This window comes from Camelus dromedarius, chromosome 2, assembly GCF_036321535.1.
Source record: "Camelus dromedarius isolate mCamDro1 chromosome 2, mCamDro1.pat, whole genome shotgun sequence".
In the NCBI taxonomy this organism is placed as follows: Eukaryota; Metazoa; Chordata; class Mammalia; order Artiodactyla; family Camelidae; genus Camelus; species Camelus dromedarius.
The window spans coordinates 97,879,290-97,900,127 of NC_087437.1; the positions used below are offsets into that span (position 1 = coordinate 97,879,290).

The 20,838-nt window shown below is 37.1% G+C and overlaps 1 protein-coding gene across 4 annotated transcripts in view; it reads left to right on the top strand.

Annotated features, from left to right (window-relative positions):
* The window catches only part of LOC105086856 (multidrug resistance-associated protein 1), an 81,991-nt gene that overhangs the window by 59,104 nt on the left and 2,049 nt on the right, over positions 1 to 20,838 (top strand). Inside the window, exons 20-28 of one of the 4 annotated variants that reach the window (XR_010384842.1) lie at positions 848 to 1,003; positions 4,048 to 4,247; positions 5,002 to 5,128; positions 6,447 to 6,548; positions 8,807 to 8,950; positions 11,216 to 11,374; positions 12,622 to 12,788; positions 14,297 to 14,491; positions 17,828 to 17,949. Coding sequence is in view for 3 of the 4 variants with exons in the window: in XM_031457843.2 (XP_031313703.1) it covers positions 848 to 1,003; positions 4,048 to 4,247; positions 5,002 to 5,128; positions 6,447 to 6,548; positions 8,807 to 8,950; positions 11,216 to 11,374; positions 12,622 to 12,788; positions 14,297 to 14,491; positions 14,834 to 14,966 (1,383 nt within the window). In the remaining variant the exon portion in view is untranslated. The other 3 variants (XM_031457843.2, XM_064496470.1, XM_064496468.1) reach the window with 3 other exon arrangements.

A 20,838-nucleotide genomic window follows, 5' to 3' on the forward strand; every position in this document is an offset into this window, starting at 1 on the left:
TGACAAATGATTGGGTCTTGAACAGATGAGAATATTGGAAGATATATTTTAAACACAGGCAGGAAGTTATATATGAATATAATGGTCTTATACTATTAGATATAAGACAATCAGGGAAGTGTCAAAGCAAGACTGAGAATTAATAAAATTCCATCTCCATTCTTTATGTCAGTTTTGTCCTGAACTGGGTAATCCATCCCTTCAAGGTTAGACATCTTTCTCTTCCCTGGGATCTCTTAGGTCATGTCTTAAACCACAAACATAACTTTGATTAAGTCACATGTGAATTGATGCATGACCTTCTCTCATTCCCATTGTCCACCTCCATCTTTCAAATCCTTATTTTGTAAATGAAGATTATTTTGTTTTCTTGTTTCTTCTAATTTTGTCAGGATCCAGCTATCCAAGAAGGTCACTGAACATATTATCAGTAGATAGGAATGGCCCAGGAGTATTTTACAATTTTTAGGCAGTGAATAATGGTAGGCCAGTACCCCCTGAACACACAACTACTGGGGTTTGAATTCTTTTTGTGTTTTAACTAGAGTCTAACTTCAGTCATATAAATTAAATGCCATGTAGTTGTCACTGGGAAATACAAATTACTTGATCATAGATATCTCATTACTAGAACACCCTCTTAATTGTTATAGCTGACCACAGTAGGGATATATGTGGGAGTAGGTTGGGAAGGGCAAAAGTCATATAGTTAGACATTTAATAATCAGATTGTCACATCTGGGTAAATTTTTTTTTTAATTTTTACATTGAATGATATATGTCTTCTTCCTGTCATTTTAAACCATGAAAAGTTAAAAATAAAGTGACCTGATATCATATTTTTTAGGACATGTTTATAATTGATATACGTTTCCATTACTACTTACGGACCTGGGTGAATTGTACATTGGATGTTGTCGGAACAATTTTGGTCATTGTGGGAGCTTTGCCACTCTTCATTCTGGCGGTTATTCCCTTGGTTTTCCTCTATTTCACTATACAAGTAAGTGCATGGATTTTTATGTGTGTTAATTACTTGCAAGTTCACAGTCAAATGTAGTCTTAGACCCACTTAAACTGCCTGTTAGTCCAGGTTCTCCAAGGAGCAGACATCAGGAAAGGATTAGGAGTACTAGAGAATTGTTGGGGAAATGCCCATCCAAGACAAAGGAGAGGGAGTGGCAGAAGGCTGGGTGAGCCTGACAGTGATGCAGGTCTGCTCCCCGTAAGGGAGAAGGAGAAAGAAGAGGATTGGGTGGGAAAAGTGCTGGACTACAGAATATTTTCAAAAAAGGTTTGGTTGGATGAATGGCAAGTCCACAGCCAACACTGCCCATTGGATGTCTCCATGTGTCCTCTCAATGGGCCTGTTGAGCATCCCTGCCATGCTGTCATTTACTGGGAGAACATGTAGGAAAAATGTCCTCCGTACTAACATCATAGTGCATTTAGAGAGGCAGCATCTGGGTTCTCAGTTAGCTCTGCTCCCTACAGCAGGAGAACTGAGTTGTACATTTTTATGGCCACCACTAAATTTAGATGTTGTTTACATTTTCACAGAAAGTTAATTTGCCTACATATTCAAGAGAGAAACAGACATTGCCTCTTTGCCCTGTTACCCAAACTACTACCGGAAAAACTAAACAGATCTCATGTTTATTATTCTTTATATTTTCTTGATATTCCAATTAAAATGTGGTCAACCAATTTGAATTTCAAAGTTATGTCACTGTGAGGCTACAGTATAAAAATGAAATTTCTTGACACATACCTAAATTAAATATAGAAGTATTTTGAGGCTATTTACACAAAAGGATGCAGTTCTTGTAGTTAATGTTTTCTCAAAACCTAAGTTTAAAAATTCATACTGGCGTTTAATTGGCCCAAACCAGAACATTAATCATCTGCTCACTTCTACACCGACAATACCATTACTCCTCCTACTTCCTGTGTTGTCCCTGCTCTCTCTGCCTGTCTGGATCTCATTTACCCTTCTTGGCCTGTGTCATATTCCATTTTCTGTGTGAAGCATCCTACCGAAATAGTGCAAAGGGATAGGACTTATCTAAGTGTTACGGATTTATTATACTGCTAGTATTATAGGTTGTTTTTGTTATTGTTGTTTTGTTTTGTTTTTTGGGGTTTTTTGGTAGATCAAAAGTTGTCTCCACAATGAAACTGTAAGTCCTCTGGGGCAGACACTATGTCTTATAGTTTAAAAAAATCAAGAAATTGAGGGATGATGTTGGGGGTCAGTTATATCTGCTTAAACACAAAACATAACCAAAACTAAACTAATGTCACAAATGATAGTCTTGTGGTTGGTACACTACAACAGGGTGATTAAACTTGGAAAAGAGTCTAGAAACCATGGTTTGTTAGGGGAAACTTTATAGGGTGAGTCCTGGGTGTAGATTCAGGAGCCTTCAATTCTAGTCACTTTCCTGACTCCTGTGTTTGGCATATCACTTCCCTTTCCAGGCTTTCTTCCCCCTGTAAAATAAGAGGTTTGCTTTAGACCCATGGGTTGCACCCCAGGCCTATTGAATCAGAATCTCTGATTGTACCTCTTTTAAAAAATCATATTTTATAACCAAAATATGTATAATTTTTGTTTGTTTGTTAATCATTTCCTAATAAAGCTGGAGGGAAATAAAGACTCTCTCAGGGTGGAGCCCAAACGTCTTGTGTTTTTAAAATCCTCCTGGTGATTTTTACTAAAATATGAGAAGCAATGATCTAAATCAAAGGTTCTTAAACTCAGTGCTCTGGACAGTTTCATGGAAGGACTCCGGAGTCTCTACAGTTCACTGAACTTATATGAAACTTCCCTTATGATGATCTCTTAAGTCTCCTCGCAGGCTCAGGATGCACAATCCTCTGTTTTCTCCAGAGCACTTAGCACAGAGCAGAGCTTGTGAACTGCAAGCTGACAGCCCACGTGTAGCTTCAGGTATGTTTTTCTTAGCTTGTTCAGTGTTTTTACCAAAATGAAGACATTTTCACATCAGGGGTTTTATGTAAAATTCCAGATCCAAAGATTTTCCTGAAAAAAAAATGCAACATGTGGCAACTCTTGATTTTCATTTCCAGTTTGTAGCAATGATCTGGGGCTGGTGAATGATGGTCCAGTTAACTCAGGGCACACTGCCTCCTGCTCTCCACAGCCTCCACCCATCCCAATTGTCTTTGGCCCAAGTCACAGGGGAAGTAGCCAATTATAATTGTGGCTGTATTGATTTTTTTTTTTTTTTTTGGTAGAGAAAAAAATAAAGAAAGAAAATTGTTTTCCATAATTATATTTAGGTACAAAAATATTATTGTTTGTACCTTTGGTCAGCCTCCTTCATTTAATGTGTTAACTGCCTGGCCACGCTTTCTACATATGATGTAGAGTTTTTCCCACAGTAGGTCAATAGCGGTTGTTTGAGAGCATTATTCAAGTGAAATTTTGCCCAGTTTTGTTCTAGTTGTGCTGTCCAGAATTGGGGCTTTTTACTTGTTACAAAGGTACATTCATTTCTTGGGGCTCCCGTAACAAATTTGGCGGCTTAAAACAATAGAAATTTTATTCTCTAAACAGTTCTGGAGGCCAGAAGTCCAAATTCCAGAAGCAAGCAGGGTTGTCTCCTTCTGGAGGTTCTGAGGGAGAGTCGGTTGCATGTTTCTCTCCTAGTCTCTGGTGGTCGTCAGAGACCCCTGGCATTTTCCTTGCCTCGGAGGTACATCAGTCCAGTCTCATCTTTCCAGGGCTTTCTCCCTGTGTCTGTGTCGTCTCCTCTTCTGTCTTTTATAAGGACACTCAGATTGGGTTCAGGGCCCACCCTAAATCCAGGGTGGTCTCATCTGGAGATCCTTAATGACATTTGCAAAGATCCTATTTCCAAATAAGGTCACATTCACAGGTCCTGGAGGTTAGACCTTGAACTTAACTTTTGGGGGCCACTCTTTAACCCAATACACAAGTGTCTTGCCGTTTTCAAACGACTGAAGTAATTTTGGCTACATCTCTCCAATTTTGGCTACACCTTTCCGTCTTCCCAATAGAGATACTACGTGGCGAGCTCTCGGCAGATTCGGCGGTTGGCAGGGGCATCACGCTCTCCTGTCATTTCCCACTTTAGCGAGACTCTCTCGGGGGTGCCCACCATCAGGGCATTTGGACATGAACAAAGGTTCATCCAGCAAAACAAAGAGGTGGTGAATGAGAATTTGGTCTGTTTCTACAATAATGTGATTTCAAACAGGTAAGTCATATCCATGTACCTAGTTCAGGACTAGTCTCTTCTTGGGTATCTTGTTCACTGACTTCTAAACAGGAAGAATGTTTTGTAATGACACTCTTCAAAAAAAAAAAACAAAACTAAAGCCTTAAGGATTTCTAGTATTTAATGTACCTTTAAGTTAAAGTATACCTATTTATATCCATATGAAAAGTACATGCTACTTTATGTGAGAATAAGGTGCAACATTTTTGAAGGCTATATAGGATGCTATTAGAATTACCAAAGATATGACTCTCTGCTGTACTCTATATTTGTAGAATGTATTTTATTTGCATAAAATAATTTATAATATTTTGAATTTGAGGTTATACATTTCACATACAGAAGAAAATAAAATATTAAATAGTCATTGGGCACATTTTAACTTTTAGAGACTAACTTTATCATATAAAAAATGTATGTAATCAGAATGGTAATTGATTTTCCAATGGGATTTTAAAATAAATACATCATTTAGCTGGTATTTCTTTCTTTTGATTTTTAAATTGATTAAATTTTAAAACAAAGTTCTACAAAAAAAAAGTAAAGTGTATTTTTATGCAGAGAAATCCTTTACTCTATCATCATTGCAACAATCCTATGTTTGATTGAGTTCTAAGTGAGAAAAAGAGAAAGTAGCTATTGATTTTACTCCTTAATTTTCCAAAAGAAAGTTCATACTAAGTGCATCAAAACGTTTGTGTCTCAGTTCGGGGGGTATATTCCATTATTCTAGGTGGCTGTCTGTTAGACTTGAATTTCTTGGCAACTTACTGGTGTTCTTCGCTGCACTGCTTGCTGTGCTGGCTGGCAATTCCATTGATTCAGCAGTAGTTGGTCTGTCCATATCCTATGCCCTAAATGTAAGTAATAATGATTGTGTGGTATATGATATGTTTATAACCCAGTTAATTAAACTCTCTTCTCCCTTGCCTGTCTGAATTATAGGCTGTATTAACTAAGTACTGAGAGACCAATCTGGATTACCCTGGAGGCTCATTTCTTTCTCTCTTTTGCTCCTAGCAAAAGAGCTGACTCAGCGTTACCAAGTTAGCTCACAGAAAGAACAGACTGATACCCAGGGCTCAGTGCTAGAGGACCAGGAAACTCCTGCGGTTGAATCATTACCCAGAAGTTTCCTGCTTCTTTGTCCTTATGGATTCATAAAGTGTAAAAGGGGTAGGGCCCCTCTATACCTTGGCCCATCCATCAAGTTTGCCCAAAATAAGCAAAGAGATAATGCAAGTTCTGGAGAGAATATATGCTCTACTTCTCTGATTCTAATTTTTTCCCTGACTAAGCCTTGTTTTATATTATACTGCAAAGCACAAGTGGCATGACTGTGTTCAGGCCCTCTTCGTAAAATAGAAAATTTCTTAAACTGTGATATAATTCCACATTATTGAAAAGATGGATCTAGAGGATTTGAGTACATGCCCTTATTCCCTTATCTAATACCTTTGAAGTCAGTTGCACTTCAGAATTCAGAACTTAGGCTTCTAGAAAGGAAATACATATATATATATATTTATATGTATGCAGGGCCTGGGGTGGAACTCTGTAATCAAACTACTTATTCTGCAGTGAAATATGTGAATGCACACTCTAAGTGGGTTAAATAAACACTTTAAGGAAGCCCACATCAGTTCAAGTCAGGTTGGCCATCAAATGGTTTTGCACCAAACTCAAGAAAAATCTGAATTGTGAGAGTTTGTTGACCTTGGGGAACCTATATTTGGGGGCAAGATGCAAAGAAAGTACAGTTTGAAAAAAAAGGGGACAGGAGTAGTCAGAATATTAGGAGAATCCACCACCTAATAGAAGGTGGTAAAGAATGCTAAAGATAACATTGTGCACAATTTCTTTTTTCTCATTTAGGATGTACATTTCTTGAGGCATATCTCATTCATCATTCCTTACACCAAGTATGGACTTTAATATATGTTGAACTATGTTGTTTCCATCTTCTGCCAAATAAACATTGTTTATGATATTAATGAATTTAACAAACTTAAACACATATGTGTGTATACATATAAGTATGCTTACTTCTAAAGTTGTTCAATACTTCAAAGAGATAAAATATATAAAAACTCTGAAAAATGAAGCTTTATAAACTGTTACTAATATTATGTAAAAGACTAATACTCATTCCTTAAGTTCTTGGTTTTTCACTCCCAGATTACTCAATCTCTGAATTTTTGGGTAAGGAAAGCATGTGAAATTGAAACCAATGCAGTTTCCATTGAAAGAGTTTGTGAATATGAAAATATGGATAAAGAGGTAAGCACTCTAAATAACCAATAAACGGATGCAGAATTAAGGTATTGTAATTAGTGCACCTTGAACTGACATTTTAAAAATAAATTTTAAACAAAACCTGCATTTCCAAATTTATATTGTAATATTCAGCATTTCAACAAAATTAAAACCCAATCTATTTTTAATACACCATTATTTTGTATAATCACCAAAATAAGAAAAAGCACTAATTAAATTAAAATATTCCCAAAATTGTAAGATACATCCAATTTCAGTGTTGTTATAAAAATGAAATATGATCACCTGTTTTTAAGAGGCACAATGATTTGCTCCCTGCCAATGTAGAATAAAATATGCAACCTACAGTTTATAACTTTGTGAAGATTTTACACTGAGAAAAGTGTCTTGATATAGTCATCTCATAATTACGTAGAGACTGCAGTTTTAAAATTAACTACGTCTTTATACCTTCTGTTCCATTTACTCATCATTAGTGTCTCTGTGGATGAGAAGGAGGAGGAGATTAAATCTGTCAGCTTTGTTCCCTTAATTAACCATAATTTGGGAGGGAGAAGAATTAGACTATTGACAGAGTATAATATTTGCGTTATCTACATATTTTACTAGTCTAGGTTACTTCTGCCTACCAGTCCCATGAATTAACAGGGCAGATGATAAAGGGTATATGTTGAATTTCTGTATCTTCTTTAATCCACCTATAAAAGTATCTTCATGAAACTTCCCTCTTTTGCTCATAACTCTGAGGAAGAAGGTTCCTCCTCCAAAGAAAAAACTTCAAGTTTCCAGCTGTATTTTTGGTAACATCTCTTCACATCTTTTCTGAGACCTTGCTCCATTAACCACCTTCTCTAATTCCTACGTTTCAGCACCCCAACCCCCTTGCTCCTGTCAGCCTATAAATATGCTCAAATATTTGCTGCATATGCCAAGTCCTACCTAAACTTTGAAACATCCTCTGTATTCGTCCCTAGATCTAACTTTCCTTTTTCATACAGCTTTCCGGAAAGATAAGTCTACCTTCACAATCATGGTTACAGTTACCAATATTCAGTTTGCTCAGCCTATTGCCATGTGATGACTAATATAAGAATTTTATTGTTTTCTATATTTTCTAAATCTTTTGCTATTAATATTTTTTTTTCATTTTAGAAAAAGACAATAAAATATGTGTGTGCACACACAAACACACACATTTTTTAAAAAATCACCTTTATGTAATTTGATGCAACTGCTGACAGATACTGTTGCAAAACTCTTGATGTGGAAAAAAAAAAAGTGAATTTGTCAAATAATCCTATTTATTCCTCTAGAGCCCTATTTCTCTTCTCTTCTTTACAGTAGAATTCCTTGGAATAGTTGCTTGTACTTACCCTTTCTAATTCCCCTTCTCTCGTCCTTTTTTGGACCCTCTTGAAACAAGCTTTAAATCCCACAGCTTCACTGACCTGCCCTGGTCAAGATCAGTGACTGTGGTGCCCTCTCAGTCTTCACCGTACCTGGCCTATCATTTGACACTTGCGATCCGTGAAAACACCTCATCTCCCTGACCGGGCACCATAGTCTTCTGCGTGTTCTTCTACCTCCTGCTATTCCTCCAGTGTTCCATTCGTGCCCCTGTCTCAGGTCCTAAGCAAGTGTAGTTAGCTTCCTTCACCTTCACCTGGATAGCTCTGATATCCACATGGCTTGTTTCCTCACCGTGTCCAGCCAGGCCTTTCCTAACCATCTTACTTTAAATTACACAAACCCTGCCTGTTTCCTGTCTTCCAAAGCTTTGTCCAGCTAAAATTCAACATAGGCTATGTCGCTCTTTCTGTTTCTTCCCACCAGCATGTACGCTCCAAGAGGGCAAGAATTATTACCTGTTTTTCTCACTGCTAAATCTCCAGCAACTAAAGCATTGACTGGCACAGTCAACACTAGGTATTTGGGAAATGAATAAATGACAAACTGTCCTCACCTCAGCTAAAATTTCAGGTTACCTTCATCTCCTTTATAGGGTTTTAGAAGATTTTTCTTAATACCTTAATGGAAGGTGGGAGGCCTTTTTACCTCTAAAAAATTATTTCTAAAATTTTCTTTTAACTAAATGAGAAATTTTATGTTGGGGTTATTTAAAACTATTTTCAGAAAAATCATAATATCTATAAATGTTGTCCTTCAACATTTTTCATCAGTGTTTTTTTATATGCATGATAATTTTGGGGGGGAGGTAATTCATTGTAATCATAGTTTAAAAAATATTTCTTTGTTTTAAGGCACCCTGGATAATGTCTAAAAGGCCTCCATCACAATGGCCTAATAAAGGGATAGTGGAGTTTATGCATTATCAGGCTCGATACCGAGATGATCTTGGCTTAGCATTACAGGATATCACTTTCCAGACTCATGGGGAAGAAAAGGTACCAAATGTATTTCATAAGTTTCACTTTCCCCTTTTATCTGAATATATTCATTGTTAAGACCAAAGTATACCTTAGTATTGACTATAAGATGGTTATTTGTTCAAATTTAATATAAAAGTAATAAAGTAGGGTTGGTGTACACAGAATAAGTTTTTCCTCCATAAATAAAATATAGATATATTTTAAGTTGTGAAATGATTTATTGTGAAACACAATTTTACTAGATTTTTAGTTTTATGGAGGTGTAATTAATAAATTAAAATTATATATATTTAGGGTATACAATGTGATAGTTTTATATATATACATATTGTGAAATGATTACCATAACCTTAAGAACACTTAAGATCTATTCTCTTAGCAAAATTCAGCATTATTAACTATAGTCACCATTAGATCCCTGGAATTTCTCCATCTGATAACTGAATGTTTGTACACTTTGACCAACATCTTCCCTTTTTCCCCACCCCTCAGCCCCTCGTAACCACCATCTACTCTCTGGTACTATGAATTTGATGTTTTTAGATTCCACGTATAAGAGAGATACATACAATATTTTTCTCTGTCTGGCTTGCTTTACTTAGCATAATGTCCTCCAGTTTCAACTCTGTTACCACAAATGGCAGGACTTTCTTCATTTTTATGACAGAATAATATATATATGTGTACAAATAGATATAGTTTTTCCATTCATCCATGGCAGACAGATACATAGATTTTTTTCCATATCTTGGCTACTGTGAATAATGTTGCAGTGAACTTGGGAGTGGAGATTTGTCTTCATAATCTAATTTCATTTCCTTTGGCTCTATGCCTAGTATTAGCATACTTTATTTTTACTTCCTCTAGTAAGTGAAGTTCGAGAATAAGATAATAATTACCTACATACAGTAAATACATAGCAGAGAGTATCTATACCGTCAGTGACATCATGTGTTCCAAGACTGTGAAGTGGGAAAATGCTTGCGATGTAATTTAGTTAATAGAAACTGTACACAAAACTGTTGGTAGTGTATCATTTTTGTTTTAAAAAAAGCAAGCAGATATACACATTAACAAAAATCCTAGAAGAACAGTTAATTATAAAACATGAACAGTGATTCTCTCTGGGTGATGGGATTTTAGATGATTTTTACTTCTATGTTTTTTCTCACATTTTTCAACATGTTTTATGAAAGTGTATTATTTTCCTAATCAGATTCATATTTCACATATAAGTAAAAGTTAAAAAAAAATTAACAGCAATATCCCACTTTTCCTTTTTCAGAGACCTGTCTTTCATAACCTCGAACAACTCTTTTTCTAACCTTTTAAACCAGGTCCACTGCAGTGATATCAGGGACAGAAATATTTTTGGAACAAATGAAATAATTGTGGAATTTGGATTATTCCAGTTAATTCAACGTATTCCTGGTTTTGCTGATGTAGCATTCAGATGTAAGATTTAAGACCTTTTCTTAGGGCAAACCAACCTCCACAATGTTCTCTCTGCCTAACGTTCCTATTAACTCTGAGACGAATCAGCACCCAGAAGAGATTGCTTTGGTTCTCGTGGCCAAAGGAACATGCGCAATCACTGGATGTTTCTGGCAAGCTGGTCATTTTGCCCAAGAATCCAAAATCCTCAGACATTATCTGTGACCACCCTTAATAGTTTCAATGCAGTAGATGTTTTGATACACCAAGGAAATCTACAGGCTTTCCTTTAGATTTTCTAGTCTATCTGAGCAGAGGGTGCCAGTCCTGTTTGCTTGTTTGCTTGTTTATTTTGAGGGAGGGATGCTGGAGAAGCCTCATTTTGAAAATCCCAGGAAAACAACCCCATTATCAATCTTGCTGTGAACCACACCCTTAATGGCTAGTTCAGGGATGGTTCAGGGATGATCTGCTCTTCCTGGGGCTGCTGATGTGCTCTAGTAGGTGGTAACTAAATTGCTCAAAACTAGAGAAACACACATATTAGTCCAAGCATTTCCAGTAAAGATTATCTGGATATAGACTGATGCTTGAAAGTCACATTACATCCTCCGTGACAATCAATGTTATTCTGGTTGGCAAAATTAGATTCCACTGACCCGACATGTAATAAAGTTGTTGTCAGTACAAAGGTCCTTTTCCCTTACACAAAGTACATCTTGTAGTAACTTATGGTGAAAAAGAATAGAAAAACGAATATATGTGTGTTCATGTACGACTGAAGCATTGTATATATATATACAAAAAAAAGTACAGTGTAAACTGCTTATAATAATTTCATTATAGATTGGAATTGTGGGACGAACTGGAGCCGGCAAATCAACACTATCCAATTGCCTATTTAGAACTGTGGAAGGATCAGGAGGCAAAATTATTATCGATGGAATTGATATATCTTCTATTGGGCTTCATGACCTTCGTGGCAAACTTAATATTATTCCACAGGTAAAACTGTTTTGCTGTTAGTCTTTCTTAATTTCCTCAAGGTAAGCATCTTCCTTTTTTTTTTTTAAGAGTATATTCCTTTCAAGCATGTACATTCATTTTGGGGAGCCAAATTATTTTAAATGTATTGTGAAAAATCACTATTTAATTGAATCCTGTTAAACACTCTTACTCTAAAGTGTTCTTCCTAAGTGCATTGATCTATTTAAAAAACTGGTACATTGTTTTGCAAGTTTCCTTCATAATGGTGAATATAAATAAAATTTGAATGAAAAGATCAGACTGAAATATGTTGGTATTTTTTGGAAGAAAAAAACAATTATTGAGGCTGTTGCTTAGTTGATAATTTGAATGTAGGGTTTTGACTCTTCTGACTTGAAGTTTAGAAACATTAAAAAAAATAAAAAGAACAGTAATTCAGTTAGATCTTTTTTTCTCAGGTTCTTTGATTTTTCCATCCATGGCATCAAAGGAACTTGAGCATTAACAAGTACGCAAATTGGCTCAATAATATGCCTCTAAGGTCAAAAATGACTTATTCAATTGAGTTTGAGAGATTTCAGCTGAGCATTTATGAAATATTTTTATATTACTTTCTAAAAATAACAAAATTATATCATCTCTTTGTCATGTTGTTTACATACATACTTGCATTCATGAATTCACATCAAAACAAATCTGAGTAAAATCTAAAGTTCTGGCAGAGAAAAATTTAGTGGAAAAAAGAAATAGACATTTCTTTCTTATAAATCAGTACAGGTGTAGTAAAATACAGGTTCACTAGGCATGTTGGTGTGTCGGAAAGAGCATGGACTTGTCCTCTTTGAACTGGGCTTGAGCACTTACCTTCTGTATGTCCCTGGACGAGAGCTTTTGAAACCTCCAGTTCACTCTGTCAAATGAGGATATTGACTTCCATCTTTCTGGGTTGGTGTACTGATTGATTGTGTTGCATACGTAGTATAGATTGCATTTATTCAGTTTTTTTCTCTGTTATGGTGTATCCCTGACTAAATGACAGCCATCGTCATCATTACTATTATGGTTGTTGTGGACATGATCAATAAGAGGAGGAGGAAGAATCAGGAAGCTTATAACGATTTACCCTAACTTGCAGCTTACTCTGATTCTCTGCTGCTTTGGGTTTTAATATAAAATGAATTTGACAACTATTTCATTTTTTCCTTATTTAGCATATGCATGCCTCCTGTGACAGTAAGATTACTGGTAACTATTTTATTCTCTAGGATCCTGTTTTATTTTCTGGAACCCTTCAGATGAACCTAGACCCCCTAGACAAGTATTCTGATGGCCAGCTGTGGGAGGTGCTGGAACTGTGTCACTTAAAAGAATTTGTGCAGTCCCTTCCCAGGAAGCTGCTACATGAGATTTCAGAGGGCGGTGAAAACCTCAGGTAAGATGCTAAGAGCAGAGCTTGCCCGGGTCATTTGTGCTCAGCTTTTTACAGACGAGTTGGCCTCAAAGGGAAATCACTCCTGAGCCAGCATGGATTTTGTTTGGTCTGTTCAAAGCACATCACTGCTGATTACCTCTAGGGAAGAGAGACAAGGAATAAATAAAATAGTAGCCACTCACTGGGAAACTGCTGGTTGAGAAACAAAGGGGAAAAAAACGAACAATGCAGTACAAAAAGTCACTATTTGATTGAATCTTCTTTTGTAAAGTCTCCTATTCTAATAGCTTTCTTCCTAAAAAATGTTGTAAGGGGCTGCTTTTTCTTCATGGCTATTTGATGTCTTAGGACAGTTCCTTTATGTGATCAGAGACCTAAGGAAAGTCAGTTGGACCCTCTCAAGCCTGCACTGCATGGCTTAGCCTTCTCTTTGACTACTCTTCCCCTCCCTTTCTGTTTCCACCACCTTGGCCTCCGTGCTGATTCATCAAAATGCCAGGCCATTTCCTGTCTGCCTCAGGAGTTTCACATCTGCGATTCACTTTGCCAGGAACAAGTTCCCATCGGAAATCTGCAAGACTTACTCCCCACTTCCTTCAGGTCTTGAATTAAAAAGCATCTTCCCAGTGCCACCAAACCTCCCAAACTCCCCGAAGGTTTTCACCTAAGCATTTTCAAAGGCCAGCTGATGTGGGTTGGGAGGGGAGGGGAGGTCCTAGGGTCTGTGATCAGCTGCGCACAATTCTAACTGGTTGATGGTAATCAACCCTTAGGCACTAGGTTGGGTTGGGGGGCAGGCTATATGCTCATGATCATAAAGTAGTTAATTTCTTCTATTTGGTGGTGGTTTTTAGCATTTGAAAAACTCAGGAAATATGCATGAGATACTATCATCTGGGTACCTCAGAGAGGAGCTACAGCAGAGGATACAGGGAAGGGATCTGTCCCAGGAAAGGCTCACAGGGTCCTGCTTGGTTACAGTTCCCCCCTTTTCTTTGATTCTCCTCAACCTTGAGGAGAACAGGTGTTAGACAAGAAGGGGAACAGTGTTTTGGATAGAGAGGTTAATCATAAACTTGGCAGAGGAACTTGGTTTCAATCTCCACTCTTGTTTCATCCTCCCCCAAATCTTTCAGGGAATAGGGGGAGGATTTTTTTGGCTTGCCCATCTAATATATACACCCCACATGCACGCTTCACACGTCCCCTTTCTGTATGTTTGAATTCTTCTTATTACTAGGCATTTTGCTCATTTATCTTGTTTATTTTTTGTTTCACCATGTAAACTCCACACAGACGTAAACTTTTGTCTATTTAATTCACTGTTCTATTTTCAGAACTTGGACCGGAGTCTGGCATATAATAATCACTCAGTGAATATTTCTTAAAGAAAAGAACGAATGAATGAGTTAGGAAGAGAGCAACAATTATCAGCAGAATTTTAGAACAGGAAGTGTGTGAGCATTAGAGGCCACCATTGAAGTCATTTTGCTGTCTTGTTTAAACAGCGTTGGACAACGACAGCTCATCTGTCTTGCTCGTGCATTGCTGAGAAAAACAAAAATTCTCATCTTGGATGAGGCAACAGCCTCCATCGATTTTGAGACTGACAACTTGGTGCAGGCCACAATCAGGAAGGAGTTTTCCGATTGCACCATCCTGACGATTGCCCACAGACTGCATTCTGTCATGGATTCAGACAGGTAGGCTTTACTTTCTTCAGAAATAAAACCATTTCTACAGAGGTAACTATTGAACATATAAAACACATTAATTACTTGCCACTACTAATAAACAATTTTAACTGTGCTGAGATACAAAATGTCCCTTAAGAGTATGGAAGATATTTTCCAAAATAATTAGAGGAGTATGTGAATGCTAAGAAGAATATTGGGAAACTTGATATATTTCCTGAGTCAAATAGTACCTTTATTTTGTACCGACACAACTCACACAGTCATTTAAACTTTACAGTTGTAACAACAAGAAGGGTGAACTGAAACACTGGTTATAGGTTACCTGACTGGATTTTTTTCACGTTGCAGGGTGCTTGTTCTAGACTCTGGAAGGATTACAGAATTTGAAACACCACAGAATTTGATACAGCAGAAAGGACTTTTCTTTGACATGCTAACAGAAGCAGAAATAACACAAGTCTCAGGGACAAAAATTAAATAGTTTTGGATTGTGCTTGATTATACCAAATAAAAAAAAATCAGTATTTGAAAAAATAATGACAGGGAAGAAATGCAAAAAAAGTGGGCAAAAAACCACTGGTCAGCACAAATAGGGATAAGCACCCTCACTGTAACCATCCAGGGCTGCACTCAGCCTTCTTTCTTCCATTCGTGCCCTCAGGGGTCTCTGCCTTTTCTCTGTTGCCTAAGTACTCAATGCCATTTACCCTTTAGGTCTCTATTTGAGAGGCACCTTCTCCAGAGTATCCTCTGATTTCCACCCCTGCTGTCCAGTCTGATCCAGACGCCCCTTTTCTGTGCTCTGACTACCCCCTTGTGCATACCTTTATCACGGCAGAGACCATACTCTGTTTTAATTCTTTTAGCCTGTCTCTGCACTAAGTGTACTTGAAGTCAAGTGCCCAGTTTCAGCCGAGTTTGTGTGTTAGGTTCCTAGCATAGTGCCTCTCAGATCGTTGATACTCAACAAACATGTGTAGATTGAGTGACTAGGTGTTTTAGTATAATAATATATGGGCACTGACATACATATTTACTATGTGTTGAGTTACTGTACAGTGTATAAAATTATGGAGGAATCAGAAAAAACATTGAGTTATTCAGTTGCTTTTTTAGAAAGATTAATTATATGTTAACTGAATTTTATGATGTGCTTTATTTAAAAATAATATTTTATAATATTTTTACTGTTTCCTTTTATATTTTTTATGGGACATCATTTTTTGGCTAGAGTTAACCTCAGTGGGTTATGTATCAGAAATTGTTAAATTTCTAGTACTAATTATATTTTGAAGGGCTTTTTAATTTGGTGGTTTTATATAATAGAAGCAACATTATTTCTCTGAATTGCCCTTCAAATTTGAGGTTTTCAAACTTGAATAGTATTTTCCTTTCAAGGTGATTTTAATAAAGTATTTTAATATGTTAAGATCTATCAACCATTTCTTTTATCCTCTTTTTCTCCTTCCTATGCAACAACTTTTTACAACTTCATTTTATCCCCTAAAGGTACTTATGAAAATTTTCCTTAAATTATAAATCCCTTTATTAACTCAAGCTTCCTTCCTTAGAATTTGTCACTTAAAATGTTGTCCTGTCTTTGTAATCCCTGAACTGCCTGCCGCTATGTTTTGTACTCTGTAAACATTGAGTAAATATGTGTTGAATTCCATTAAGAAAGGGAACTGGATATTTCATTAACGAGTGAAAATAAAGCAAAAATAAATTTTAAAAATTACTAAGCCAAAATTACTCAAGGAAATGTTATTGTGTTTTATTTTTTTATTTTTTATTTTTTGTGTTTTAAAATATTAATATTTCATTTTCATTTCAATTGTGTATGAAACTGAACAGGACTCTCTGGCGCCTTCCCAGGAACAGAAACAAAACAGCCAAGCAGTTACTATTACTGAGGCAGGAAAAACTGATGTGGCATGTGAGGAGGGCCATGTCCCAGGTCTCGATTGAGCTGCTGGGACGTGCACCACCAAGTGTGTGTCCTTGGCTTACGCAGGAAGGAATTCAAGAGTGAGCCACAGTTGAGTAAAGGTAGAGTTATTTAGGGAAGAGAAAGTAAGATGGCAGGGCACAGCCATTCAAGGAATGCTACAGCAATTAACATCAAATTGGTGAAAGATTCAACCCCCAGTAGACCTTGAGGCTCAAGATGTTGAGAGATTTAACTTCTAGTAGATCTTGAGCTTCATTATAGGCCCATTGTAATATATTAACATGGTGAGTAACATGCCCACAGGCACCATGGCAGTCCCAAGGCTAGCCACAAAAGGTCAAAGAGTGGGAAATGGCCAACTTCCTGGGAATCCCAGTCCCTTCCCCAGGCTACTTAGACTGGTCCTTCCACTTACTAGCATTTGAAGCCACCAAGCCCATAAAAACTAGCAACACGGCGCCTCTGCCAGCCCCTCTCTCCCCCTCGTTGGAGATGGCCCACATTCTGTCTATGGAATGTGTACCTACTTTTAATCTGAGCACCCAACACCCATATCTCGTGGCCTTTCTCTTGCCTTTCAGTGTATCTCTATGAATAAATCTACCTTTACTCAACAGTAGCTCTCTCTTAAATTCTTTCCTGTGTGAAGCCAAGGACCCACACTTGGCGGGGCATGTCCCAGGGGCTCAGCCGAAGCCTGGGACACAGCCCTTCTCACGCCCCACATCTGTGTTCTTGCATCAGAGAGATATGTACTGTACAGAATGTATATAGGCTGTTTCAAAAGGCAAGAAAAAGGCCATGAGGTGAGAGGTGGGTGCTCAGGTTAAAATAAAAGTAGGTACACACTCCATAGACAGAGTGCAGCTTGTCTCCGGATATGAGGGAGAGAAAGAGTTGACCAAGAGTCATGGTGTTGCCAGTTTTCAGTGGGCTCATAGCTTCACATGCCTGCAAATGGGAGGACTATTCCAATTACCCTGGGGAAGGGGCTGGGATTCCCAGGAATCGGGTCACTGACCACTCTTTTGCCTTGGGATTGTCATGGCACCTACGAGCATGCTATTTATCATGCCAATATATTACAATGAGGATATAATGAAGGTCAAGTTCTGCTAGAAGGCAAACCTCCCGCCATCTTAATCCTCAAGGGCAACTGGGAGTTGAATCTTCCACCATGTTGGTGTTAATTGCTATCATTCCTTGAACGGCTGTGCTCTGCCCTCTTCCCTCCAGTCTCATTATTATTTTACTCTTTCTCGTTCCTTCCAGTTCTCCTAGTTCCCTCTTTTCTGGCTGTCGTTTTCTAAGCAAGTGGATCATCTGTAGAATACAAAAATAAGGACTTTCGGCTACATTGTGAGCCACATTTCTCTACATCTTTTCATAAGGATGAAGACTATCTTGGTAGTTCCTGTGGTGGCTGATGAGCTGCTGGGTTAATGAGGCCACAGTAATGGGTATGAACCGGGTAAAGGCTGACTGGCTTCTCTTGCTGACAATGGCTGACCAGGTAACTAGGTTTGCTCACTTGTTGTTTACAGACAGACCAGACTGAGCATGTGCTTAGTTATCACAGTAGATCAAAGATAGGAACCTTTTATCTCATGAAGGCAGCACAAAGAGGAACATAAACGTGAACAGGTATCTGAGTAAAACAAAAATAGATCATAAATTTAAAAAATATTTGTGATATTTGTGAAAATTTTAAATATAGTTTTTCCAAAATGTTTAAAAGGAAAATGACAAATATGTACTTTTGTGTGTCAAGGATCGATTTTTGAATCCATGTTTATAAAACTCAGCTCATTATGAATACACTTGTGAATGATTATTGGTTTATTGCTATTTTTCAACTCTGATATACATAGTAGAAAATGTAATGTGGTGGTCAGAGAGTAGGACAAAATGAACGATTTGGAATGCCTGACAGTGGAGGGCCACAGGAACTAGGCATACAAAGTAACACAGCTTCAGTCACCACTAATTCTTTGGACATCTGCTTCTAGCTTCCTGTTCTGAGCATTTGTGGGGATTTCAGACCAGCCTCTGCTTTCCCTGTATCGCCATAGCTATGACTTTGCAGAGGTAATGGACAAGAATTAAAGTTGGCCATGGTGCGTAAGAGCTTGAAAACTTGTTTCACATACTTCCACTTTTTAGTAGAAACAGTTCCTTTTTATTCCCTCTTGGCCCGAAGCAGAAGTCCAACAAATGACAATTTGACCAAATGTTTAACCACATTGTAAAGTTTAAAAACACAAGAAAGAAAAGAAAGAAGTAAGTGTAAACAACTAAGGGGCTTGTTTTCTTTAAGTGTAAAGAAGTCTCAAGGAGGAAAGGACTGAGTTGGCCAGAGTGCTTCCATAACACCACTGGCTGCTTCTGCCTTTTGCTCAACCACCCATTATATATCTGTTGATTTATGGCTGCAAACCCATTGCTTTATCTCCAGCATCATGTCTGCATTTCAAGAAGAAAGGAGTGGTGAGAAGCAAGATGTTTGTATAATCTAAATGTGTAAACGTTAAAAAAAGAAACAGCCTGTGTACCTACTGATTTATATGGTTACATGTTTACATCTCAATGGTCAGAATCATGTCACAGCCATCCATAGCTGCAGAAGAAGATGGGAAATAACTTTTAAAGTAGGGGATATTGCCACTCCAAAAAACAAACAAACAAACAAACAAACAAACAAACAAACAAAAAAACCAGGTTCTAGAAGTAAGAGTGAATAGAAAAGATATTGCAGTAGCATTTAGCAGGTCTGCCACAACTACATTTTGCCACAAAGCATTTTTCAAACACTACAAAATTATCTTAATTTATCTACTTGGGAGACAAAGGAAGGGTAGTGGTTACAACTAATAATTAACTCAAATTCCCAGTTTCCAATACTACAGAGATCTGTTAGACAATATAAGTAAATGGATGAACTCATAACAGAAGTGTATGTGTGTGTGTGTGTGTGTCTATGTTTATATATAAATATATATAGTTCTAAAATTATAGGTGTTATACCATTTGAAACAATTTAGGTCTTTCAGTTTAGCCAAATAGTAGTTAATTCAATGAGGTGTAAAACAAACTGCGTTTGTTCCTGCTTTAACATCCAAATAAGTTGATGTGATGCAACTGTCTATTCTTTCCAAAACTAAATTTATGTTTATGAAGGCAAATTTATTTTTTCTCATATTTCATCAGAATTCTCAATAGTTTGCAGAAGTTTTAGACCCATAGAATCAGGGGCTTGAGGATATTTGGGAAAATAGCCCATTTTTTGGGTAGCATTTCCTTATAATCTCACATAAAATTAGCAAGTCATTGAACTTCTTTGTTCATGTCCCTATCTTTTTACCATCTCTATTCACAATATTTAGCACTTTCTGTACGAGGCACTCACAAAAAGCCACTGAAGTAGGTACCATCATCTCTATTTTGTATTTAAAAGATCTGTAAATTCAAATTTGCTTGTCAGAAATGTAAAAGATTAAATAGCAAAAGCGAAATCTTTAACATTATCTGATAAACAAAAGGTCTTTCATGGATACTATCCAGGGTTTATTACTGAACAAAAAAGGCACTGTAGGAGTGTATGATGGGATGGATAAGGCAACATAGCATTGGCACTGAGCATGAACTGGATTTGAATCATAGTTCTGCTATCTATTAGCTGTGTAATTCTGGGAAAATTACCTAATGCATCTGTGCCTTAATTTCCCTATTTGAAAATGGGGATAATAGTACCTACTCATGTTTATTGGTACAAAACTAATAGCAAGCATTCTATTATCTATTGTTGAATAACACGTTAATACAAAATGTAGTGAATCAGGAATCTGGAAACTGCTTAGCTGGGTGATTCTGGCTTAGGGTCTTTCATGAAATTACACTGAAATCTCAACTGTGGCTACATCATTTGAAGCCTCCAACATTGGTAAGTCAGGATCATAGGGAGCCACACTAGAAGCCACCTAACTCAATGTGGCAATGTCATTTGTTAATGGAAATAAATATGATGTGTCACTGTATTTCTACTGTATCTGAATCCCTCAGCAATGGCAGGGATAGTTCAAAACAACTATGAAGGAATCACAGGAACTAGTGATTGGAGAATCAAATCTACTACTATCTTTAAGGGTTCATTTGAAAAGACTACATTAATCAAATGAATTTCTTTTAAAAAAATTGTATTGAGCATTTTGTCTAAAGAATAACAAACTTTACTAGGGAAGTATAAAGTATTAACCACCGATCAAAGGATTAGTCTACTACGCAAGATTATTAATCATCTCAATTAGTTTAAATCTTGGCTCCATTACAGTCAGAAGCCATTAATGGATTTTGGAGACACTGTTCATATAATACAGAAAATGTCTCTTCTAAATAAGGGAAATAA